The following is a 26,869-nucleotide window of genomic DNA, read 5'->3' on the forward strand; positions in this document are numbered from 1 at the left end:
TCAGCAGCTATAAGTAGATGCTGGTATTCTGCCACAGGAAACATCAGTCAATTCTTGTTTGCCCGACATAATGGCCAGGTCATGACCTAAATCAGGGAGCTCATTCTCCATTGATGAATCTGGAGGTGCACAGGGAGGGATCAACCCGGACACTGAACGGCAGCCGATGTCCACGGAGCACAGCGCCACGAAGTAGTTGTCCACCAAACAGTTGGCCTTGACATGGTCTCTCCTTGCGGACAACACGAACCCACCGTTTGCGACGTTCGAGGATTTCCCTACCCCGATGGAAGGCGCCGGTGTGCCGGTCTTGTCGAGCAAAACCATGTGTGCGGACACCTTGGCAGCGGCGCAATTCGAGACACAGAGAGCGAGCGCGACAATGCCCGTGCGTGCAGGCCAGTAAAACGCATGGCATCTGCATCCAGCAATGACCGTGCTCGCGCTTAGACACCGGGCAGGGTCATCCTTGGGCGGCGAGAGCCTTACCCGGAGACGGAAGATGTTATTGTCTCCTGTAGGGACGATGGTGGCAATCGGATGACTCGCCACCAGCCATGGTTGAACGGAGGTTTTGAAGGGAGTTCCGCGGCGGAACGGAGGCGGCGGCCGGACGGATGTGGAAGAGACGGCGTGGGACTGGGGAGAAAGTTGGGAGCGGAGTGCGTGTAGGCTGGGACTCGGGGAGTAAAAACAGGCCTTGTCACTTGCAAGTGGGCCGTAAAAACAGGCCTTGTCACTTGCAGCGTCCTGATGTCTGGGCTGGAGTTCATTTCCAAGCGGGCCGGAAAAACAGGCCTTGTCACTTGCCGCAGGATTTATCACATGCAATTTCATTTTTCTCAAAACAAATGTAGGATGCAATTTCATCAGAAATTCATTTCCGTACCACCGAAAAAACAATTAAAAATATTAAAAAAATCAAACGAAAACTTCACGCTTACGCATCAACAGTCTATGTGTGCACATCATGTTTTGTGAAAGACATACATTTTTGTGACTTGTGCGAAAAAGAAAAAGCGCCAGGTGGACAACTTTTTTTACACCCAAATTTGTATTTTACACATGACACCAAAAATATCCGTTTTCTGTGGAACAGATTTGTGAGCGTATAAAATTTCGAGATGTACCCATTAAATTTTGTGTCAGAATTTTTTAATATTTTAAAAGTTTATTTAAAACGAAATTGAAAAATTGGGAGCATATGCTCCCAGGTGACAAAACATCACTCCCTAATTCGATAATAAATTATTTAAAAAGTCATCATTCAAACAAAATATCAGAGTAAAGTAAGAATAAGTAGGCACAAGCTGGGTTGTCAAAAAAGTAGACACTAGCTAGGATGTGATTGCACGTACCAATAACCTGACAACAAATTAGAGAAAAAAGGCATCAAATTTATTCACACGCAAAAAATGGACTGATAATAGGGAACGGTGGCCACAAATGTCATATCATGTATAGTTTTTTTTTTGCGGGGGCATATCATGTATAGTTATGTTACTATATTTTCCTTTTGAAATATATTGACCCATTCAACTGAAATAATCATTTGCGTAATACTTTCTCCATTTCTAGATATAAGGTATATAGTTTTTGGCACGAAAATTAAAGAAACACATATGGAGCAAAAATTGCACTAGATTTGGGTGGGATTACCCTCAACAATTGATGTGAGAAAATAGAGGAGTTTGCAAAATATAAGGGAACACAATAGAATATATAAAAAATGGCTAGATAAGTTGTGCGACGCAATTGACCTTATATTCTATTTTTTTCTCAAAAAACTATAATCCTTATATCTAGAAACGAAAGGAGTAGTTAATACCATTATTGGGAAAGTCCTCAGCCATTAGCCCTTTAAGAAGTGATGGCCGCAAAGCCTTTCAATTTTATTTTGCTTGATTCACCGGCTCTTGGTTTCACGTGTGCAAAATATAATTGTTGAAAAATAAGGAAGAAGACTGTACCATACAAAATCAATATTTCTTGATTAGTATGTTACATTTTAGTCTTGAATGACACTAGTTGGCCATGCATCATGAATCTGAAATAGCCAGGGGATAAATGATGGTATATCATTGTATACTACACATTTGAGTTAATGTTGATGGAAAATGTCACACTTCTACCATTCAATCCATGATTTTGATATGAACTTCACGTATGTGTTAGCTGGATGGGAAGGATCAACCCATGACGTAACCAATCTTGCTTACAGCTTGGTTACACCTGATGGCCTCAAAATCGTTGAAGGTAAGTTCTACCTAGCCAATGCTAGATATGCTCGCCGTCCTAATATTCTTTCACCTGTCGGGTCAACAAGGTACCATCTCAATGAGTTTTCTTTCACCTGTCGGGTCAACAAGGTACCTACCCATAGAGGAATACCAAATGACTTTTCAATCTCAGACACTCAAGCCTTAGAGTCACGATCGAGAGGGCATTTGATGCTCTGAAAAATATGTTTAATATCTTTGACCAAAAGGCATCCCATCCTTTCCCACCCAAGTTAGGATAACTTTTTCATGTTGCATTATGCACAACTGGATCTTAGAGTGGGGTATTGATGAGTTATTCCTGGATGAGAATTGAGTTATTCCTGGATGAGAATAACGTAATTTCAGACGAGGTTGATGTTGTCCATGGTGTCTCTTCGAATGACAGTTAGGTTTGGAAGAACAAAACACAACAATTCGTTGCTGAGATGTGGGCTAACACAGACCAGACCATGATCTGAAGATGAAGAAGTGAAGAAAGTGAAGAAGAAGAACATCGTCATGTCGTCCTGTTATAGGAACTACCCCTATTTTGTGTATCACTTCTACTTGTGTGTACCTAGGTAATGTCGTGGTGAACTTCAATTTGATAGTAGCTAGGTAACATGTTGACAAAATTCTATTTGGTAGTAGCTAAGGCTGAACGGCGTTAACTTACTATTGCATGTTGTTCAATATGTTACCCGTTAGTTAGATTTGTGTGTGATAAGGTCACAACTTGTGAGAATGGTTATCACAACACCAAAATCCTATAACCAAACAAGCTGAATTTGCATCCCCCGACCATAATACAACTTTGCTGAGAGTGAAACAAAGTGCACAAATGAGCGAAAAATAAAATGTTGGTAACCGAACTAGATGCAAAACATGACTTTTGACATGGCCTAGTAAAACATGGCTTCGTGGAGCAGAACTCCCCATATACGAACGCATACAATCAAACTTACCCTGTATATTGGATTCATGGGTTCAAATCTACCATACCACCCTTTGTTCAACAAGTTTGCACGTTGTTTGGTAGGGTTAGTTTGCACCAAACTCACAATCATGTCGACGTTCTTGTAGCTCTGGGTGATACCATGGAAGCATGCATCAGAACATCTATCTGGGGCGAGCACTACAAGAAAAGTTGCCATGACCGACGAAGTTGAAGTCGCGCCGTGGTTGCTGGTGTACCATGGCCGACGATTTTGGGTCCCTCCGTGGTGCATGTCAAAACTTTTCTTTTCTCGTTTTTGAGGCCACCTAGCCTGACGAAAGCGGCCAAAACGTCGCGTATGGTGGCCCGGGACGTGGTGCATCTCGAAATCTCGGGTTCGCCGGCCGAGTCAACGCAAATCCGCACCGCCGAGGGATGTAGGGCCCAGATGGCAGCCTCTCTGGCATTGTTTTTTTTCTCGATCGCGCCATCTCGTTCAACGTTCTCCGATCGAGCCGTTTACGATGCAGGATCATGGGTCCCGCATGTCATCCTCTATGAACCAAAATTCTTTCTATTCTTGGATTTTTTTTGACCCCCTGATTTCTGGCTACTTCCTTTTTCTTTTGATCCCTTGCCGCCTTGGAAACGTTGAGACCGCTGCTGCTAAATGGGACCCGCATGTCATCCTCTATGTGCAATCAACTTTCTTTTCTTGGAGTTTTTTTTGGCACCTCATATTTGGTCACTTGCCTTTTTTTTTCGATCCCCTGCCGCCTCTCAAACGGTGATACCGCTGCTGCTAAATGGGACCCGCATGTCATCCTCTATGTACTATAAAACTTTCTTTTCTTGGATTTTTTTGGCACCTCATATTTGGTCACTTGCCTTTTTTTTTCGATCCCCTGCCGCCTCTCAAACGGTGATACCGCTGCTGCTAAATGGGACCCGCATGTCATCCTCTATGTACTATAAAACTTTCTTTTCTTGGATTTTTTTTGGCACCTCATATTTGGTCACTTGCCTTTTTCTTTCGATCCCCTGCCGCCTCTCAAACGGTGATACCGCTGCTGCTAAATGGGACCCGCATGTCATCCTCTATGGACTATAAAACTTTCTTTTCTTGAATTATTTTTGGCTCCTGATATTTGGTCACTTGCCTTTTTCTTTCGATCCCCTGCCGCCTCTCAAACAGTGAGACCGCTGCAGCTAAATGGGACCCGCATGTCATCCTCTATGAGCAATTAACTTTCTTTTCTTGGAGTTTTTTTTGGCACCTCATATTTGGGCACTTGCCTTTTTCTTTCGATCTCATGCCACGTTTGAAACGTTGAGGAACCTGCAGCCTCATGGGACCCGCATGTCATCCTCTATGTACTATAAAAGTTCATTTTCTTGGTTGTTTTCACCCTCTGATTTTTGGCAATTTCTTTTTTCTTTTGAACCCTCGCCGCCTCTCAAACGGTGATACCGCCGTCGCTAAATGGGACCCGCATGTCATCCTCTATGTACTATAAAACTTTCTTTTCTTGAATTATTTTTGGCTCCTCATATTTGGTCACTTGCCTTTTTCTTTCGATCTCATGCCACGTTTGAAATGTTGAGGAACCTGCTGGCTCATGGGACCCGCATGTCATCCTCTATGTGCTATAAAAGTTTCCTTTGTTGGATTTTTTTTCACCCTCTGATTTTTGGCTTGCCTTTTTATTTTGATCCCCTGCCCCCTTTGAAACGTTGAGTAAGCTGTTGGCTCAAGGGACCCGCATGTCATCCTCTATGTCCATCAACTTTCTTTTCTTGGATTTTTTTTCACCCCCTAATTACTAGCTACTTTCTTTTTCTTTTGATCTCAAGCCGCATTACAAACATTGAGACCGATGCTGCAAAATGGGACCCACATGTCATCCTCTATGTACAATAAATCTTGGATTATTTTTGGCTCCTGATATTTTGGTCACTTGCCTTTTTCTTTCGATCTCATGCCACCTTTGAAACGTTGAGTAAGCTGCTGGCTCATGGGTCCCGCATGTCATCCTCTACGAACAATAAAAGTTTCCTTTCTTGGAGTTATTTTTGACCCCTAATTTCTGGCTATTTGCCTTTTTCTTTTGATCCCTTGCCCCCTTTGAAACGATAAGGACGCTGTTGGCAGGTCGGTCCCACCTGTCATCCTCTATGAACAATAAAAGTTTCCTTTGGTGGATTTATTTTTGACCCCTAATTAATTTCTGGCTATTTCCTTTTTTTCTTTTGATCCCCTGCCGCCTTGGAATTGTTGAGAATGCTGCTGCCTCATTTTTCTTTTGGTCATGTGCCGCCTTTGAAACTTTGAGACCACTGCTGCAAAATGGGACCCACATGTCATCCTCTATGTACAATAAAGTTTCGTTTCTTGGATTATTTTTTGCTCATGATATTATGTCACTTGGCTTTTTCTTTCGATCTCATGCCGACTTTGAAACGTTGAGGATGCTGCTGCCTCATGGGTCCCGCGTGTCATCCTCTCAGAACGATAAATGTTTTCTTTTCTTGTATTTTTTTACCAACTGATTTTTGGCTTTTTTTATTTTCGGTCCCTGCCGCCTTTGAAACGTTGACGACGCTGTGGCTCATGGGTCCCCGATGTCGGCCTCCCGTACAAGAAACATGTGATATTTTATTTTGCGGACAATAAACGTTGTATTTCGCTCCGAGCTATTGCAAACGGATAAATTAAATCTTTATATCTACATAAACAAACTTATATGTTGAATCTCCTTGTTTTTTGTTTTTGCGAAGCATAGGACTTTCCTGTTTTTTTTTTGAGAAAAATCCGACCTTTCCTGTTTTGGAGTGGGCTGAAATTCTACGAGTCAAAAGGCCCAGCGGGATAGTTCGAAGGCCCAGATGTCCAGATACAGCCCAATTGAAATCTTTCTTTTCTTGGATTTTTTTCACACCACGATTTACGGCTACTTCATTTTTCTTTCGGTCTGTGCCGCCTTGGAAGCGTTGAGACCTCTGCTTCAAAATGGGACCCGCATGTCATCCTCTATGTACAATAAAGTTTCTTTTCTTGGATTATTTTTGGCTCCTGATATTATGTCACTTGCCTTTTTGTTTCAATCTCATGCCGACTTTGAAACGTTGAGGAAAATTTCTGGCTCATGGGTCCCGCATGTCATCCTCTATGAACAATAAAAGTTTCCTTTGTTGGATTTATTTTTTTCCCTAATTTACGGCTATTTGCCTTTTTCTTTTGATCCCTGCCCCTTTGAAACGATGACGACGCAGCTGGCAAGTCGGTCCCACATGTCATCCTCTATGAACAATAAAAGTTTCCTTTGATGGATTTATTTTTGACCCTAATTAATTTCTGGCTATTTCCTTTTTTCTTTTGATCCCCTGCCGCCTTGAAATAGTTGAGGATGCTGCTGCCTCATGGGTCCCGCATGTCATCCTCTCAGAAAGGTAAATGTTTCTTTTCTTGAATTTGTTTACCAACTGATTTTTGGCTTATTTTTTCTTTCGATCTCCTGCCACCTTTAAAACGTTGACGACGCTGCTGGCTCATGGGTCCCCAATGTCAGCCTCCCCATACTGCAAATCCTCTTTATGCAAAGTTTGTATTTCTAGATAGATAAGGTGGATTCGAATCTGCCATGGTTCTGTGCAGCTCGGGTAAGCCTTCTTGCACTGATTAATGGAAGTAGTGTATAGCAAGGTCAAGATATGTGGCTCGGTGTAATGAATCTATTTGAATCATGTTGTGGGTTCAATCTGATAGTTCTCTAACAGGTCAGCCAAAATAGAAATTAAGTTTTTTTCTAAAACGGAAATGCAAATTAAGATGAACACAAACATTAGTTATCATAATAGCTGATCATACATACATACTTGCTAAGAGCAAAAGCTTGCCGGAGTTTTACCACCCATACAATTAATTAGCAGTTCAGATAAGATAACCTTATATAAGTATAACTACAAATGCATTTGCTAAGGGCTCATGGGGCAACGAGAACTAGACAACCGCGAACTTTATGACCAAAGCATGTCACAGCGGCATCGAAAGATCTTGACCTTCAACTTTGATCCAATGCGAAGTTTGGCACCGTCAATGAACTTTTTCCACCTGGAAGTAACAGCCAAGCGGCCATCTGTGGGACTGACGGAGTACCGTCCCTCCACGGTGAGACCTTCACTCTCCATGACGAGGGATATCTTGCCCCTTCGGCCAGCATTGAGATCCTTGGAGATACTTTTAGGCAATTTCTGATTCAAAGCAAGAGATACCACCAAAAATTAGTCAATGGCACCAATGCACTGAACCATGTGAGACTTTGAGCAGAGAAGACATCAAGATAAGAGCAGTTATGCTGTCATATACTCACGAACATAGCCTTTAGATGCGTCCTGGTCACCACACGGGTGGCCACAGCAATGAGCTGAGACCTCGGTGATCTGGGTGGGGCGGTGCGGGAGCACAGGCTGGTACACGAGCTGGTGCGATGCAGAGACTGCCGGGAAGGTGCGATAAACGGTGCCTCTAGAGGAACCGGTGCTGATGCAGAGAGACTGTTGGGCAGGTGTGCAGAACGGTGCAGCTAGAGGAACCGGTGCTAATGCGAGGAGCCTGTTTGGGCAGGTGTAGTATATGGGGCCCCTACAGGAACCAATGCTGATGTAGGGGACTGCTTGGGTAGATACGATAAACGGAGCTGGTACAGGAACCGGTGCTGATGCAGGAGAGTGGGAAGCCGGTGCCGGTGCTGGTGTGGTTGCCCTTTGTGACATCCGCTCATGTTCCATCAGGGGATCTGCAGCTTTGATCATGTTAAACCCAGCAAGCTAGAACAGAGGGAATGGTTTAGAACAAGCTGCTGGAAACAGTTATCAAAAGATATGAGTAGAAAAAGTTACATATTATATATTTGGAAGTGTCTCCAACTACGCAAGCGATTACGTATATCTGCCCGTTTGAGTTTCTGATCCTCAGCTCGTCGCCCTTCTTCAGACCGTAGTCAAAAGCAAACTTTCTCCAATCATGTCCATACAAATATGTGATGGCCTGCGTCTTGTAGACATACACCTCATAGACCGTGTAGGTGTTCATCAATTTGCCATTGCCATGCATAGTGAAAGACCCTTCATGCGGACACATCTGGTTAATCATTGGACGAAGGTCACAAGGTACGATCTGCATGTGAAAATTGATACAAATGTAAGAAGCAGGAAGACTAAAAACAAGACTTTACTATATGCCAATTCATGCTAAACCACTGAGAATACATACCTGTAACTCTGTGAAGGAGCTACTAGAAAGGTAGATAGAGCCATAGGAGGTGTTATATGCGGGGTATGTACATGGGCCCGCCATATTCCCGCAAGCTCGGCATCAGGATGGTGAAGGAAACATGGGAGGTACTACTGGTGCGTAGCGCTGAATGTAAGTGGAAGAATTAGGTTGTGTAAAGTGCATAGTTCAGAGCAATGCAAATGTTGACAAGCGAGTGCATAACACTATGTTACAAACTGAACAGTGAAAAATTAGTGTATGATGAATATAAGCATGCTAATTTGGTGTTTCCGAATTCCAAAAAGCATTAGACAGAGCCGGTGATAATATCAGACATAAATCATGGCATGTATATGTGGCTTAAGAAAATATACCGAACCCTTGGATGGTTACGGCCCGGCTGGTCCTTGGACTTGAGCTTATATAAGCATCCGAAGGTGGAAATTTGACAGTAACTTGGTGGCAGCCTCTGCAGATGCCTCATCGTGGCAGTTGCAATCCTTTTGACCAATGAAGGGTTAGCAGCTTGATCTGCATATGAAAATTGAAGAGCAACAGACATCAGCAGTGATATATAAAATGAATCTATGAGACACTGATGCATATAGTGCTGGATGTAAGTGTAAGAATAGGTGTGTGTGTTTCTGAACTATTGGTAAGCATTAGACAAAGCCGGCAATAAACAGACAAAAATCAAATCATGTGGAGGATTAAGAAAATATACCTGCTTACTGAAAAGGGTACCACCCAGCTGGCCCGTGGCCTTGTGCTTGAGGAGGTTTTCGAGAAGATGGTGGCGGCACCATCGTCTTCACGGCAGCCTTATCAGGATCATTTTTATCCATTTGAGTAGAGGCACAGAAGTTTCATCCTGCATATGAATAGCAACAGAACTCATCATTGATATTTAATAAATCTATGAGATAGACTGATGCAAATAGTGCGGGTGTAAGTGGAAGAATAGGGTTGTGCATAGAGACCAGTCGACAACAATGAAAATGATTACAAAAGAAGCCAATGGAAATCAACGGTTTATATACTTGGATGAGACAGTGAAAAGTGAAAAAATTAGTGTATGATGATTGTAAGCAAACGCAGTGTTTCTGAACTTTTGGTAAGCATTAGACAAAGCCAACAGTAATTAAATAGATAATAATGAAATCATGTATGTGGATTAAGAAAATATACCAGATTCATTAAAAGGTCACCACCCAGCTGGCCCATGGCCTCGTGCTTGTAGAGGTTTTCGGAAGATGGTGCTGGCACCATCGTCCTCACAACAGCCTCATTTTGCATCCACTTGAGTAAAGGCGCAGCAGTTTCAGCCTGCATAAGAATGGGAACAGATCTCAGCAGTGATATTGAATGACTACGAGACATGATGATGCATATAGTGCTGGATGTAAGTGGAAGGGTATGGCCGTGTATGGACAACAGTTCACAACAATGCAAGGGTGTGTTCGGTTCTGAAACAGCGTGGAATGGAATGGAATGGTTCCATTTCAGAGGAATGGAATGGTTAAATTTTTGTTCGGTTGGGATAAATGGAGAGCAGAAGAGATCGAGGTTAAACTAACCATTTGTCTCAAAATTGTAATTAACAATTGCAAATGACATTTTAATCTCAAAGTCGTAATTAACAGCGCCTAATGGTGCTCTTTTAATCTAAAAATCGTAATTAACATCATTTTTTGTTGGGTTAGGGGAACTGGAGTAGATGAACATTACTGTATGATGATTGTAAGCAAACAAATTTGGTGTTTCTAAACTTTTGGCTTCGAGATCTTATGGGTTTCAACTCTAGCCTACCCCAACTTGTTTGGGACTGAAAGGTTTGGTTGTTGTTGTTGTTGTTGTTGTAAACTTTTGGCAAGCATAGAAAAAACCGACAATAAACAGAGAAAAATCAAGGCATGTTTTGTGGATTAAGAAAACATACCATATTCATTAAAAGATCACCACCCAGCTGGCGCGTGGCCTTGTGCTTGTAGAGGCATTTAGAAGATGGGGCGGCATCAACATACTTGGCACTGATCAGCCGCAGTTTTGATCTTCCTTTTGAGTAAAGGCCCTAAAGTTTCGATCTGCATATGAATAGCAAAACAAAAGGCAGACCTCGTGATGATATTGAATTCTTTGTATGAGATAGACTGATGCATATAGTGGATGCTCTTAGCCTTTTGCAGCGTGAACACTAGCTATGGACAGACAAAAAACTAGTTAACTCAGCTTTGTCTAGATATGAATGTACTACCACCATTCAAAAGCTTAAGCCTTATTTATTTTTGAGAAATCAAAACAAGCAAAGTTTGACCAAAATTTTAGAACATTCTATCAACAAATATAATACTGTGTAGATACCGTAGGAAAATATATTTTATTATCTATTTAATGATATTAATTTTGTATTTTGCATGTTACTGATTTTTGGTAAAAGCTTAGTCAAACATGGTATAGTTTGACTTTCTAAAAATAATATAAGCCCAAAGCTTTGGGATGGAGGCGATAGTATCTAGAGCTAAAACACATCTAGATACATCCGTATCTACGGATAGTTGAGTCAATTAATTTGGATGCGAGGAGTATCAGATTCAGACTACATCATGGTAAGTTGGTTAAAAAAAATTACCCACAGGCGGTCCACGCCCGGCTCGGCGATGGCATTTCGCTTCTTGTCTTGCAGATCGGGCCATGCTCCTGCGATGGGTGGGGCGCTATTCTCGTTCCCCATAGCCTCGGCACGGAACCGGAGGTACCAACCTGATACGAGAGAATATAGAGCATGGTGTCACAGAGACTTTACGCACAAACACACGAAGACATGTGCTACTTTAAGCATATTCCGGAACGAGGAACAGATTGAGGATGCGAGAGAGACACTTAAAAGGTAAAGAGTGGATAAGCAAACGGAGTACACAGCTTCGCGGGGCTGGGGACGCAGCTCAGGCTCAGCCAACTGCCCACATGCGTGGTGGCCTTACGCTCCATTGCCCCCACCGCCGAGGTCTTACCTTTCTGTACAAGGCGACAAAAGATACGGTGAGGATCAGCGAAACTACAAAGGTTGCAAATGTCGACAAATAAAGGAAGAACACCCCAATCCAAGCAAAGGTAGCCCCCGCCCCCACCCCCATCAATCACTCCCAGCTCGAGGGTGACCAGAAAGACACCCCTTCGCCCAGAATAGGAAAGAGATGCGCAAGATATCGAGGAGAGGAAAAAAAAAACGATCTCGAGAAAGGAAAGAACATTACTAGTCCTACCTAATCCGCTTGGTCTAGATGCAGCTTGCCCCTCCAAGCTGGATGCCTGGACGGTGGAGGCGAAAGGAGGGGATCGAGCTAGCGGCTTGCATCCGTCGGCAATCGGCACTCGATCGGGAGAGAAGGGGTGCTACATAAAGGGGAGGGGTAACATATTTTATTACACAGTGAACTTACTGATGTGACTATAGTCATTACATGTCTCACTGAAACTAGGGCCCATAGCGTGGCACCCCAAATTCACTTGAAGCTGCCCGGCGGGACGCATTGGCGCGTCAAGAAACCCCCGAATTTCAAGAAACCCCCGAATTGTAGCGGGGAAATGAAACATTTCACAAAAATTCGAAATTCAAGCACACCACCACGCGCCAAGCACGCGGCTGTTCCTTCCTCTTCCTCGGTTCCTCCTCCCCTATCCGAAAAAACCCCAAATCCCAAGCTCAAACAAAAAAAAACAAATCCCCTGGCCGCCATGCATGTCCTCGTTAACCCGCTGGAGATCGTTCCGGACGATGCGGACCCCCGCCTGAGATCCGAGAATTCCGTCCACCTCGAGGCCTTTGCGTCGTCTCGCAGACGGCTTGAGGCGGCGAAGAGGAAGTTCCGCCGGAAAGTGCTCATGGCAACCGTGCAAGCTCACCGGCGTGCTGCATCCCGAGAGGAACTGGTCAAAGCTTTGCTATTCGCCACACACAAAAAATTGCGGGCCAAGATCTGGTCAAAGCTTCGTCGATGGCTTGCCGCGAGAGGCTTGGAGTCCAGAGTCAATAAACTAGCTGCTCGAGGATTTGGGCGGTTTACAGGATTCATATTAAGCGACTCAAGTTTGTTAGTCTAGTTAACAAATGCATCTAGATACATCCATATCTAGACAGAATTGAGTCAATTAATATGAATCGAGAGGAGTACTGAAAGTGTTTCATGCTACCAACTAATGCGGCGGCAGGAATCGGCTGTAGAAGTAATTGTGCTACTACTCATACGATGAACTGATTGTGTGGGTGTCGAATTTTGCAACGCGATCATCCACTGAATGCTTAATCTAGCGCCAAAGGCGTACAAATCATAACATACTACAGCACCAGAACATAAGAGTACGAATCATAAAGTAGCTCAACATTTTGCATCAGGGCTGGGTGGTCCTGAGACTACCGGGACGCCCCTGATGATCTCCGTGTGCATCCTCTTCAACGCAAAGCTGTGTACTCGGTCCACGGCCTCCTTACGTAGGTTTGGATAATCTCAGGTGTAGGACCTTCGTCTATGAGAGGCTCGTCATCGGTACCATCCCACAGGTGCATCGGGGCTAGGTGGTCTTGAGACTACCGGACGCCCCCGATGATCTCCGGGCGTGCATCCACTTCAACGCAAGGCTGTGTACTCGGTCCACGGCCTCCTTACGTAGGCTGGATAATCTCAAGTGCGGGACCTTCGTCTATGAAAGGCTCGTCATTAGTACCATCCACGGGTGCATCAAACTGAGATTCATCTTCAAATCTCCCATCAAGCGAGAGACCTCTTCAACTCTATGCTTCTGCAATTAGTACATCAACCGATTAGACAAACATCTAAGGGATGCAACCTGAACAAATGCCGTTTTACATATTTACCTTCTCATCTGGCACAGCACATGTCCCAGAGCTGAAACCCGTTTCCTGAAGCAAGCGCTTTTTCTCTCCTTCTTGTCCATCCATCTGCAACAAGTTCAATTTGAGTACAGAACCTTGCACAGCAATGCAAACTATTGATTGAAACAGCGGCAGCATCAATATAAATAATTAACTACATATGCCAGCACACATACAGTGTGAGCAAGATCTGCTTCTCCTGCTAAAGGATCATTATATGGTTCACCATGCTAAACCCGCCTAACATATGTGCGGTCCATCCCAAAAATGTGTAAATGATCTGCCACTACAGGGTGAGGCCTCTTCTCACCATTCATACATGTGCAGCGCGGGCAATACACGTCCAGGTTGTGACCTTCATGAGCTCTAATAAACCCCATAAAGGGTTGAACACCATTTATATATGAAGGGGGACATAAGTGTCCATGCAGTATCCAAGTTCTGTCCATCTGTTTAATTATGAGATACAGTGGTTGGTGATTAATTTAAGGCGAAGTAGGAAATGTATATCCATCGAGTACAAAACTATACTACATGATTATGCATTTCAGCAATCATGTCGAGTACAAAACAAAAAATGCCCATCGACATTTTAGCAAACAGATCGTGTACAAAACTCTGCCATGGCATTTCAGCAAATTAACGGATCGAGTGCGAGCGACTCTATATGCCCATGCAAATGAACAAATTGATCGATGACAAATCGAGCGGAAAACTATAAAGTGCCAATTAGTTCGAGCATACTGACGATTTTTTTAGCAGCATCAAGAAAATATAAATCGTTAGGCCGTCTTGCCCGATACATGATTGAGCTAGAGATAGCAGCCCTACCGTGGATCAACTTGACCGCCGGTGCGTCTCGAGAAGAACGACGGGGAGGGGAAGCTTCTTCTTCGCACGGATGGGACGGGGAGGGGAAGCTTCTTCTTCGCACGGACGGGACGGGGAGGGGAAGCTCTTCGCACGGACGGGTATAAGTTGTGTAGGGGTGGGTGGGGGGTCATGCGGCCGGGCCGCCGGGGTGATAATTAAGGTCGGTAGGTGGCGTTTAATGGAGTTGCGTGTGTAATTTGCCGTGCACAAGGTTGAGGAATAGGCGGTTCCCTTTGCCGCGCGCACAATTCAAACTATCCCGCCATGTAGTTTAAATTCGCCATATTTTCGTTAAATCGACATAAAGTCATGTGAGTGGGGGAAAATTAGCAAAGTTGCTTGAAAAATAGTAAAACTCTGGAATTATCCTTTAAATATGCTCTACTTCGTGTGGAAATCGGGGTGTGGAAGCATGTTGAGCTGTTTTATTTGTACTTTCTTCATTAAAACTCCCATTTTATGCACTTTGGATGGAAAGAAATCATTTGTACATAAATTTTGACAACGCCATTTGCAAACACTAATTGTTTTACATGCCAAGATGCACCCATCCACCAAATATATATGGGGCAAAAGTTTATCACAATCTAGCAGATATGCACAATTAGTGAGGGACCCCTTTTGATTTTGTGCAATTTCCACTAATTAGGTAGAGAGAAGGGGTTAATTAATTAGGCCATGTTAGGGGTTATGTGTTTTAGATTAGGTTGTGTGGATTCAAATACAACTTCTTTATTTGTGTGCTATGATTAATCAAAACTAGATTGATCGACTGCGCACACATTATTAGAGGCGCATGCCTTTGCGCACAAAGTGCATGTGTGTGTTGTTGGCCACCAATTAACGAGAGAGAGAGACACAGAGAGAGAGAGAGAGGTAGAGAGAGATCTACATATGAGAGAGCGATTGAAATCCCCAAATTAAACACATATATATATGCATGGCACATTTAATTTAATTAGAGGACCGCGAGCTAAGGCACCCCTGGCCTGCTTGATGCACAATTAAGTGGCATTGGCCTATATATAGGGATTAATTAGGGTTTAGGGTTTAGGGTTAGGAGGTTAGGGTTTAGGGTCTAGGGTCTAGGGTTTAATGTTTATGGTGTTTAGGGGTTTAGGGATTAGGGATTAGGGTTTATTTAATTAGGGTTTAAGGTTTATGGATCATCGATCGAGTGCGCACACACACATTATTAGAGGCACACGCGCCTTTGCGCATAAAGTGCATGTGTATATGTGTGTGTTTTTTTGGCCAACAACGATATATAGATGATCGAGAGAGAGAGAGATTGAAATCCCCAAGAATATGTTCGATCAAATATATATTAAAATATATGCACGAATGCATGCATGGTAGGCCATGCATGCACACTAATTATATATATATTATGAGGAAACTTAATCAAATGTGTTTTCATTCGAGAGAACTTGTCAAAATTCAAGTTAATTAATTTATCATCGATAATTATATAATTAATTAATGAATCTCAGGGAGATGTTATACAACATATGATCGATATAGGCCATGTCGTATATATTAATTGGTGTTAATCTACCGTTTAATTTGCTAGCTAGCTGCTATATATAGATCGAGCATGTTTTTATTAGATCGGGTTATAGCTAGCTAGTATAGTTTAGGGTTATGTGTTTTAATGAACTAGGGTTTGATTAGCTAGGGGTTAGTTATATATATGGTTTAGGGTTAATGCATGGCACATTTAATTTAACTAGAGGACCGCGAGCTAGGCACCCACGGCTTTGCTTGATGCACAATTAAGTGTCGTTGGCCTATATGTAGGGTTTAATTAGGGTTTAGGGTTAGCTAGGGTTTAGGGTTTAGTGTTTAGGGTGTTTAGCTAGGGTCTAGGGTTTAGTTTAGGGTGTTTAGGGTCTAGGGTTTAGGGTTTAATTAGTGTTTAGGGTGTTTAGGGTTTAGGGTTTAGGGTTTAGTGTTTACGGTGTTTAGGGTCTAGGGTTTAGGGTTTAGTGTTTAGGGTGTTTAGGGTCTAGGTTTAGTGTTTAGGGTGTTTAGGGTTTAGGGGAGTTTTAGGGTTGTTTAAGGTTTAGGGATCATCGATCGAGTGCGCACACTAATTATATATATATTATGAGGAAACTTAATCAAATGTGTTTTCATTCGAGAGAACTTGTCAAAATTCAAGTTAATTAATTTATCATCGATAATTATATAATTAATTAATGAATCTCAGGGAGATGTTATACAACATATGATCGATATAGGCCATGTCGTATATATTAATTGGTGTTAATCTACCGTTTAATTTGCTAGCTAGCTGCTATATATAGATCGAGCATGTTTTTATTAGATCGGGTTATAGCTAGCTAGTACAGTTTAGGGGTATGTGTTTTAATTAAATAGGGTTGATTAGCTAGGGTTAGTTATTACATATATATGGTTTAGGGTTAATGCACGGCACATTTAATTTAATTAGAGGACCGCGAGGCACCCCCTGGCCTGCTCGATGCACAATTAAGTGTCGTTGGCCTATACATAGGGTTTAATTAGGGTTTAGGGTTAGCTAGGGTTTAGGGTTAGGGTTAGGGTTAGGTTAGGGTTTAGGGTCTAGGGTGGTTTAGGGTCTAGGGTTTAGGGTTTAGGGTTAGCTAGGGTTTAGGGTTAGGGTTAGGGTTAGGGTTAGGGTTAGGGTTAGGGTTAGGGTTAGGGTTTAGGGTCTAGGGTTTAGGGTTTAGTGTTTAGGGTGTTTAGGGTTTAGGGATTAGGGATTTAAGGTTTTAGGGGTTGTTAAGTTTAAGGTTTAGGGATCATCGATCGAGTGCGCACACACATTATTAGAGGCACCCGCGCCTTTACGCATAAAGTGCATGCGTATATATGAGTGTTTTTTGGGCCACCAACGATATATAGATGATCGAGAGAGAGAGAGATCGAGACTGAAATCCCCAAGAATATATATGTTCAAATATACATTAAAATATATGCACGAATGCATTGTAGGCCATGCATGCACACTAATTATATATATATTATGAGGCAACTTAATCAAATGTGTTTTCATTCGAGAGAACTTGTCAAAATTCAAGTTAATTAATTTATCACGATAATTATATAATTAATTAATGAATCTCAGGGATATGTTATACAACATGATCGATATAGGCCATGTATATTTTAATTGGTGTTAATCTACGGTTTGCTAGCTAGCTGCTACATATAGAGCATGTTTTTATTAGATCGGGTTATAGCTAGCTAGTATAGTTTAGGGTTATGTGTTTTAATTAAGTAGGGTTGATTAGCTAGCTAGGGTTAGTTACATATATATGGTTTAGGGTTAATGCATGGCACATTTAATTTAATTAGAGGACCGCGAGGCACCCCTGGCCTGCTCGATGCACGTACAATTAAGTGTCGTTGGCCTATACATAGGGTTTAATTAGGGTTTTAGGGGTTAGCTAGGGTTTAGGGTTAATTAGGGTTAGGGTTTAGGGTCTAGGGTTTAGGGTCTAGGGTTTAGGGCTTAGGGTTAGGGTTAGGGTTAGGGTTTAGGGTTTAGGGTTTAGTGTTTAGGGTGTTTAGGGTTTAGGGATTAGGGATTATTAGGGATTAGGGATTTAAGGTTTTAGGGGTTGTTTAAGGTTTAGGGATCATCGATCGAGTGCGCACACACATTATTAGAGGCACCCACGCGCGCCTTTACGCATAAAGTGCATGCGTATATATGTGTGTTTTTTGGGCCACCAACGATATATAGATGATCGAGAGAGAGAGATCGAGATTCAAATCCCCAAGAATATATATGTTCAAATATACATTAAAATATATGCACGAATGCATTGTAGGCCATGCATGCACACTAATTATATATATATATATATATTATGAGGCAACTTAATCAAATGTGTTTTCATTCGAGAGAACTTGTCAAAATTCAAGTTAATTAATTTATCACGATAATTATATAATTAATTAATGAATGTCAGGGATATGTTATACAACATGATCGATATAGGCCATGTATATTTTAATTGGTGTTAATCTACGGTTTGCTAGCTAGCTAGCTGCTATATATAGAGAGCATGTTTTTATTAGATCGGGTTATATCTAGTATAGTTTAGGGTTATGTGTTTTAATTAAGTAGGGTTGATTAGCTAGGGTTAGTTACATATATATGGTTTAGGGTTAATGCATGGCGCATTTAATTAATTTAATTAATTAAGTGTCGTTGGCCTATACATAGGGTTTAATTAGGGTTTAGGGTTAGCTAGGGCAGATGGTTAGGGTTAGGATTAGGGTTAGGGTTTAGGGTCTAGGGTCTAGGGTTTAGTGTTTAGGGTGTTTAGGGTTTAGGGATTAGGGATTAGGGATTTAGGGTTTTAGGGTTGTTTAAGGTTTAGGGATCATCGATCGAGTGCACACACATTATTAGATCGAGGCACCCGCGCCTTTACGCATAAAGTGCATGCGTATATATGTGTGTTTTTTGGGCCACCAACGATATATAGATGATCGAGAGAGATTGAAATCCCCAAGAATATGTTCAAATATACATTAAAATATATGCACGAATGCATTGTAGGCCATGCATGCACACTAATTATATATATATATTATGAGGAAACTTAATCAAATGTGTTTTCATTCGAGAGAACTTGTCAAAATTCAAGTTAATTAATTTATCACGATAATTATATAAGTAATTAATGAATCTCAGGGATATGTTATACAACATGATCGATATAGGCCATGTATATTTTAATTGGTGTTAATCTACGGTTTGCTAGCTAGCTGCTACATATAGAGCATGTTTTTATTAGATCGGGTTATATCTAGTATAGTTTAGGGTTATGTGTTTTAATTAAGTAGGGTTGATTAGCTAGGGTTATTTACATATATATGGTTTAGGGTTAATGCATGGCGCATTTAATTAATTTAATTAGAGGACCGCGAGGCACCCCTGGGCTGCTCGATGCACAATTAAGTGTCGTTGGCCTATACATAGGGTTTAATTACGTTTTAGGGTTAGCTAGGGCAGATGGTTAGGGTTAGGGTTAGGGTTTAGGGTCTAGGGTCTAGGGTTTAGTGTTTAGGGTGTTTAGGGTTTAGGGATTAGGGATTAGGGATTTAGAGTTTTAGGGTTGTTTAAGGTTTAGGGATCATCGATCGAGTGTGCACACACATTATTAGATCGAGGCACCCGCGCCTTTACGCATAAAGTGCATGCGTATATATGTGTGTTTTTTGGGCCACCAACGATATATTGATGATCGAGAGAGAGATTGAAATCTCCAAGAATATGTTCAAATATACATTAAAATATATGCACGAATGCATTGTAGGCCATGCATGCACACTAATTATATATATATTATGAGGTAACTTAATCAAATGTGTTTTCATTCGAGAGAACTTGTCAAAATTCAAGTTAATTAATTTATCACGATAATTATATAATTAATTAATGAATCTCAGGGATATGTTATACAACATGATCGATATAGGCCATGTATATTTTAATTGGTGTTAATCTACGGTTTGCTAGCTAGCTGCTATATATAGAGCATGTTTTTATTAGATCGGGTTATAGCTAGCTAGTATAGTTTAGGGTTATGTGTTTTAATTAAGTAGGGTTGATTAGCTAGGGTTAGTGACATATATATGGTTTAGGGTTAATGCATGGCACATTTAATTTAATCAGAGGACCGCGAGGCACCCCTGGCCTGCTCGATGCACAATTAAAGTGTCGTTGGCCTATACATAGGGTTTAATTAGGGTTTAGGGTTAGCTAGGGTTTAGGGTTAGGGTTAGGGTTAGGGTTTAGGGTCTAGGGTTTAGGGTTTAGTGTTTAGGGTGTTTAGGTTTAGGGATTAGGGATTAGAGATTTAAGGTTTTAGGGTTGTTTAAGGTTTAGGGATCATCGATCGAGTGCGCACACACATTATTAGAGGCACCCGCGCCTTTACACATAAATTGCATGCATATATATGTGTGTTTTTTTGGCCACCAACGATATATAGATGATCGAGAGAGAGAGATTGAAATCCGCAAGAATATGTTCAAATATACATTAAAATATATGCACGAATGCATGGTAGGCCATGCATGCACACTAATTATATATATATTATGAGGCAACTTAATCAAATGTGTTTTCATTCGAGAGAACTTGTCAAAATTAGAGTTAATTAATTTATCACGATAATTATATAATTAATTAATGAATCTCAGGGATATGTTATACAACATGATCGATATAGGCCATGTATATATTAATTGGTGTTAATCTAAGGTTTGCTAGCTAACTGCTATATATAGAGCATGTTTTTATTAGATCGGGTTATAGCTAGTATACTTTAGGGTTATGTGTTTTCATTAAGTAGGGTTGATTAGCTATGGTTAGTTACATATATATGGTTTAGGGTTAATGCATGGCACATTTAATTTAATTAGAGGACCGCGAGGCACCCCTGGCCTGCTTGATGCACAATTAAGTGTCGTTGGCCTATATAATATATAGGGTTTAATTAGGGTTTAGGGTTAGGGTTAGGGTTTAGGGTATAGGGTTTAGTGTTTAGGGTGTTTAGGGTTTAGGGATTAGGGATTAGGGTTTCAGGGTTGTATAAGGTTTAGGGATCATCGATCGAGTGCGCACACACATTATTAGAGGCACCCGCGCCTATGCGCATAAAGTGCATGCGTATAGTTTAGGGTTATTTGTTTTAATTAACTTGGGTTTGATCAGCTAGGGTTAGTTACATATATATGGTTTAGGGTTAATGCATGGCACATTACATATAGTTTAAATCTCAAGAATGTTTATACATGATAGGCCATATGTGCAAAGGAATTTTTTTCCCTGTGAACTTGTCAAAATTCAAGTTTATCAGTGCCAATGGAAACTAGTCCAAAAAATTACATAGAGGACCAAAAGTACTAGACAATAACTAATAGAACCTGCAACTTTACAAAAAGGACCCCAAAACATATAGAAGAAAATCAATCGAGTCCTTCTCGACCGCACATCAGATCTCTGCTCCGCATCCTTTCCAGCAACTCCGTCGCCGGGGACGCACCACTTGGGACGGTGTTGCCGGTAGTCGCCGGGACGAAGGAGAAGAAGGGCCTCAGCAACGGCATATTGGCTCTGAGAAGGGCCGCTGAAAGGCCAAGATGTGCACGGGCAAGACGGATGACGCCGTCGTATGCCCCGAGCTTGTGAACTTTAGCAGCTTGACTTCCCCATTGACCAGATTCAAGCACCGACCAAAGCAAGCCTCACCGTTAGCGCCATCACATTGATGGCACCGGATCGGGGTTTGGCCGGCAAGATCCGCCAGATTCACCATAGGCCAGATCTGAAGCCGATGACGAGATCCCCGACTCCATTGCGCCATTCTCGCTCATGGGAAACACTCGGATCTAAGCTTACAACAACACTAACTCCCTCGGATCCAAATTAGCTGACTCAACTTTGCTTATCTAAATATGGATGTATCCACACATGTTTTTACTCTAGATACATACACGTCTAAGGAAAGTTGAATCAATTAATTTAGTTCGGAGGGTGTACAATATACAGAGAGAAGTCGGCCTCGTCTCCGGCCGGCGAGGCCGCCGGAGAGAAGGGGGAGAGGAGCCGGGGGAGTGGGAGAGACTCGAGAGAGAAAGAGAAGAGGAAGAAATGAGAGCTCCCTGGGGAAGAACATTATTTTTGTCGTTCTGCTCGTAGCTTGAAACTGAAAATTTCGGCCGCGCGCCAAATCATCCCGCCGCATCCATTCGAAAATCCCGTGACCAGTTTTACCCTTTTAACCCTGGTCCGGAAGCTACAACCCACCGACCATGGAGGGATCATTCGGTAACAATGAAATATCTTGCCTAGATCCCGAACCCTCCCCACAGGCCCACACCCACCCACCAACCATTCGCCCCATTAGCTCAAAAATACTCTCACACGCCAAAGCTCTGACTCTCTACAGTACTAGATCTGCTTCGCCGCCGGCATACTCCTCCACGGCGTAGCCTTGATCGTGTTGGCTGTCCACCCACCTGATCCGCTCCCCGCCGCCCTCGTCACCGACGGATCTGCTTCACCGCCGACCTCGCCACCGACGGATCTGCTTCACCGCCGACCTCGCCACCGACGGATCTGCTTCACCGCCGACCTCTCCACCGACTACCTCGGCGCAACGGCTGTATCAACTTCACCGAATCCCTTGCCAGCCAACCAGATCTGCTTCACTAACGCCCGCTTCTACTGAAACAGGGTCGATTCATCGTCTCCCGCGTTCGCCGCCGCTGGAATGCAAGTTGCCGCCCCCGTCCACCCCGCCGCAGCTTGGTTAGTACGCTGGCCCGTTAGATCGCGGTGTTTCTTTAGCCATGTTTTGTGTAGTTATTTGCAGATCTCATATGCCGTTAACTTTCTTGATGTGTTGCTTCGCATGAAGTTTGTTTAAATATTGTACAGTACAAAAGCATTATCCGGTCGCTACCATCCTGTTCATTCTATCGACACTGTGTGCATCCACATATTTATAGCCTTATACCCATTCATTTGCTGCCTCTTGTTTTGTATCTTGCATGCTATTGTCGCGATCGCTTTTATAGTCATGCTATGGGCATTTCCAATCTGCTTGTTCTTATACCACGTCATTAGCTCACCGCTAGCTGCTAGTTGTTTTCTCGTGTCTGCTATTCTCACACTGCTTTTATAATCATGCTATGTGCATTTCCAATCTGCTTGCTCTTATACCTCGTCTTTAGCTTATATAGTTATTGCTGCGTGCATGTCTGGTCTTTGTATTATCGTAGACTGACTTGTCAATGTTATTTTTCCTAGGGATTGATCATGCGAACCACTTATTAGAACATCCAACATTAACAGTGGGGACGCTAGGGAAGGTTGGAATCTGAGTTCTTGGTTGGTAATTTTGGCGATTTACTTCGTTATTATCTATAACCTATATGCATTGTTCCTTATGCAAGAGATTAACACTTGGAACCCTGCCATAGCAATGCCATTCATGCTTTACTATGTTTACGCCTATTTGATATGCTTGTCTTGGAGAAAGCTGCGAAGGTGATTTGAACCTGGCATTTGGTCATTCTTAATGCCAGTTTACTTTATGTGGAAAACCTTGGCATTACCCTACTCTAAATCTGAATGTCTGAAATTCGTATCTCATGCAAAGCAACATCTAGTTGGTTTTAATCTGATATCTGGTAAATATTGGCTTATTCATTTGGCAGCTCAAGTTTTTTGTTATTTGAAACCAGTTGACTTGGTCTTAAATGTGATATCTAAACACAGATTAAGGACAATGGAGCAGGAGGATTAGCATTTCACTTGATGGCTGAACCTAAAATGACAGGCATGTTGACCACGACTAGAGCACGCAAGAGAAGGACTGCGACGAGCCAGTATGTGCTTAGTACATGCATCTTATCTTATCTTGTGCTTATTTATGCTACATGCTGTTATCTGATCTCTACATTGCGTAATACATGTTTGAATAGTTAATTGTTGTAACTATGTTTGCAATGTTACCAGAATGCAGTTTTAATGAAGCAGTCATCATTAGAAGATAGTCGCCAAAAAAGGATCTGTAGCGACCCTGTGCAACATTATGATGTAAGTTTGTGCTTAGTACAAGTTCCATACATTGTCTTATTTATGCAACTTGTTATTATCTTATATCTACATTGCATAATAAATGTTTGCATAGTTCATCGTTTAACTCTTTTTGCATTATTATCAGAATGCAGTTGTGATGAAGCAATCTTCATTAGAAGTGAGGCCCACAAAAAGTTCTGATATTTCTTCTGATGCATCTTCTCATAGCCGTCAACCTAGACCATTGCTTTCATCAAACAGTAAATATCTCAAGGCTGTACTTTATAAAAGACATGGTATTGCTGCTTTAAGATCTGTAGCTGATATGTTGACAAAGAGTACACAAGATTCAATCAAGGCGATTGCCAAATGTCAACGTGTTATTGATGATGCTAATAGAAGTCCTCAATGATTCTATGTAATTTTTTTGTTTGGGCACATTAATTGCCTTGTAATTTTCCTACCTGTTTTATTTGTGTATGTAATTGTGTGTATCATTGATATCAGATTTTAGGCTCATGAAATGTAATGCAAGTTGACTAGTCAAACAAGTAGGGCACTACAACAGATTGGGCCGGCCCACGTACAGTAGTGTGGGACCCACTTTCATTTTGGGCCAGCCCACTTCTTTAGTAGGCCGGCCCGGTTACACGATAGTGGGACCCACTATCTTGTTGGGCCAGCCTATTTGCTATATGGTGGTCCCACATGGTAAATGGGCCGGCCCTTTAACAGGAAGGTGGGACCCACCTGTGTTTTTGGCCCGGCCCACTATCTTGTTGGGCCGGCCCACTTGCTATATGGTGGACCCCACATACTAAATAGGCTGGCCTTTTAACTGGAAAGTGGGACCCACCTGTGTTTTTGGCCCGGCCCACTATCTTGTTGGGCCGGCCCACTTGCTATATGGTGGACCCCACATACTAAATGGGCCGGCCTTTTAACAGGAAGGTGGGACCCACCTGTGCTTTTGGCCCGGCCCACTATCTTGTTGGGCCGGCCCACTTGCTATATGGTGGACCCCACATACTAAATGGGCCGGCCTTTTTACTGGAAAGTGGGACCCACCTGTGTTTTTGGCCCGGCCCACTATCTTGTTGGGCCGGCCCACTTGCTATATGGTGGACCCCACATACTAAATGGGCCGACCCTTTAACTGGAAAGTGGGACCCACCTGTGTTTTTGGCCCGGCCCACTTGCTATATGGTGGACCCCACACACTAAATGGGCCGGCCCTTTAACAGGAAAGTGGGACCCACCTGTGTTTTGGCCCGGCCCACTTGCTTCTTGGGCCGGCCCGATTCTTGTAAGGTGGACCCCACATGTTAAATGGGCGGCCCATTTAAGTTTTGACCGATCAACCTTAGAGGTTAGGCCCGGCCCACGTAACTAATGGACCAGCCCAGCTATATAGTTGACCGGTCAAACTATGTCACAGCCCGGCCCGCTTAAGACGTGGCAGGCCTCGTGTGGGCCTACCATCTACCACGGGGTTTCAGTAGGTTAACGCCGTGCTAATCGCGATTAACGGCGCACGCGTACGTGTCAGTTTGCATGACGTCAGCAGTCAACGGGCTCCCGGAAACACTTGGGCAACGGTCCGATTTTCCGTGGCGGAAGGGCGCCCAAGCGCGACGGACCGAAAAAATCGTCGTAGGACTTTGCCTGACGCAGTTTCCACAATAGAACCCATATCGTCGGGTTAGGCCCATAGGCGACGAAAAATACCCCTTAGCGGACGATTTTGAGACGTTGTCTATCAGAACTTTTCTTGTAGTGGAGTTTGGTAGCTCGTAGATTTTTGCTGCATCCAGGGAACTTGGCTCCATAAAAGTTGTAGGAGGTCATGCAACCTAAAATTCACGTTGGGCAAGTAGATTGGTTGCCAACAAGTCATTTTGAGCATCGTAACAGAAGCCCCGACCCCATCGTTTGGTTCGGCTCTTTTTCGTTTCACGTTTTCTGGCTGTGTTTTGTTACGCATCATTTCCCACATACGGTTGCCACATACGCTTTGTTGGGAGCTTACCAAAGCGTCAGTACTGCACAAAAGGTGTTCAACATAATAACACTTCAGGTAGGGCTAAATACATAGAACATAAACATAAATGGTAACACAAACATAGTTCTCGCAGTGGATTAGATTGTTGCATCACAGGTTCACGAACAACTGCTTGTGATGCAACACAAATTCATCAACCGAGGGGTTATATACACCTCCTCGTCATACCTAGCTACCACAAAAAATATCCAGAGTTGGAACTAGTGTTCATTAAACCTAGCTACTTCCAAAATATATATCATCTTCATGATATTCATTACCGTCATCAACACGAGAACGGGCACCACGACAAGAACCCAATACTCGGGCTCCTCAAAGGTAATACTTCTTCAAGAAGGCAGTAAACCAGAACATCCTACACTTGGGGCCCATCGCAAGGTACTTGGTGGCATGTGCCTTGTGCTCCATGAGGTGGTTAAGAGCACGGTGGATCGCAGGGGGAGAGATGGGTGCTTGTGGAACACACCCGGCGTAGATCATCTTCATGTGATCATAGTTCTCTATGGGCTGTTGAGGAGATCACCGTCCCTCGGGTGAGTCTACAAACAAGAAGATAATTAGTTAGTCATCTTTTCATACCTTACTATTGAGTTCACACAAGCAAAAATAGGTGCATTGATCAAACTATGATGTGTGCAAAGTAGGCATCATCGTCCATCATGGTTCTGTTGTCTCTTCCACCCAGCGCACATCCTCAAGCCTTGACCCTACTCACATGAACCCACCATGTTCTCAGTGCCTATGATGGTTATAGATCTACTCCAGGTCAACAACACGGCCACATTACTTGAGAACGGAATCTTCAACATCCTTGAGGTACTTCACTCTGAATTCAAGGTCCACTCGAACCCCTTTCTTGATGAGGTCACACACCCAGTTTAGAATGAACATGGACAGAGCAGGTGGCCATGTCATGATGTTCTTCTTCGTCACCGGGTAGTACTTATCAGGCACCGGCCTGTACCGAAGCGGCAT

At 42.8% G+C, this 26,869-nt stretch overlaps 1 protein-coding gene across 1 annotated transcript; it reads right to left on the minus strand.

Moving 5' to 3' along the window:
- Positions 1-26,869, minus strand: LOC127347819 (uncharacterized). Its single transcript, XM_051373967.1, has 3 exons — positions 26,682-26,869; positions 1,359-1,365; positions 1-639 (listed from the first exon to the last, which is right to left on the minus strand). The coding sequence occupies exons 1-3, from the start codon at positions 26,867-26,869 to the stop codon at positions 1-3; spliced, it is 834 nt and encodes a 277-aa protein (XP_051229927.1).

Source organism: Lolium perenne, chromosome 4, assembly GCF_019359855.2.
Source record: "Lolium perenne isolate Kyuss_39 chromosome 4, Kyuss_2.0, whole genome shotgun sequence".
In the NCBI taxonomy this organism is placed as follows: domain Eukaryota; kingdom Viridiplantae; phylum Streptophyta; class Magnoliopsida; order Poales; family Poaceae; genus Lolium; species Lolium perenne.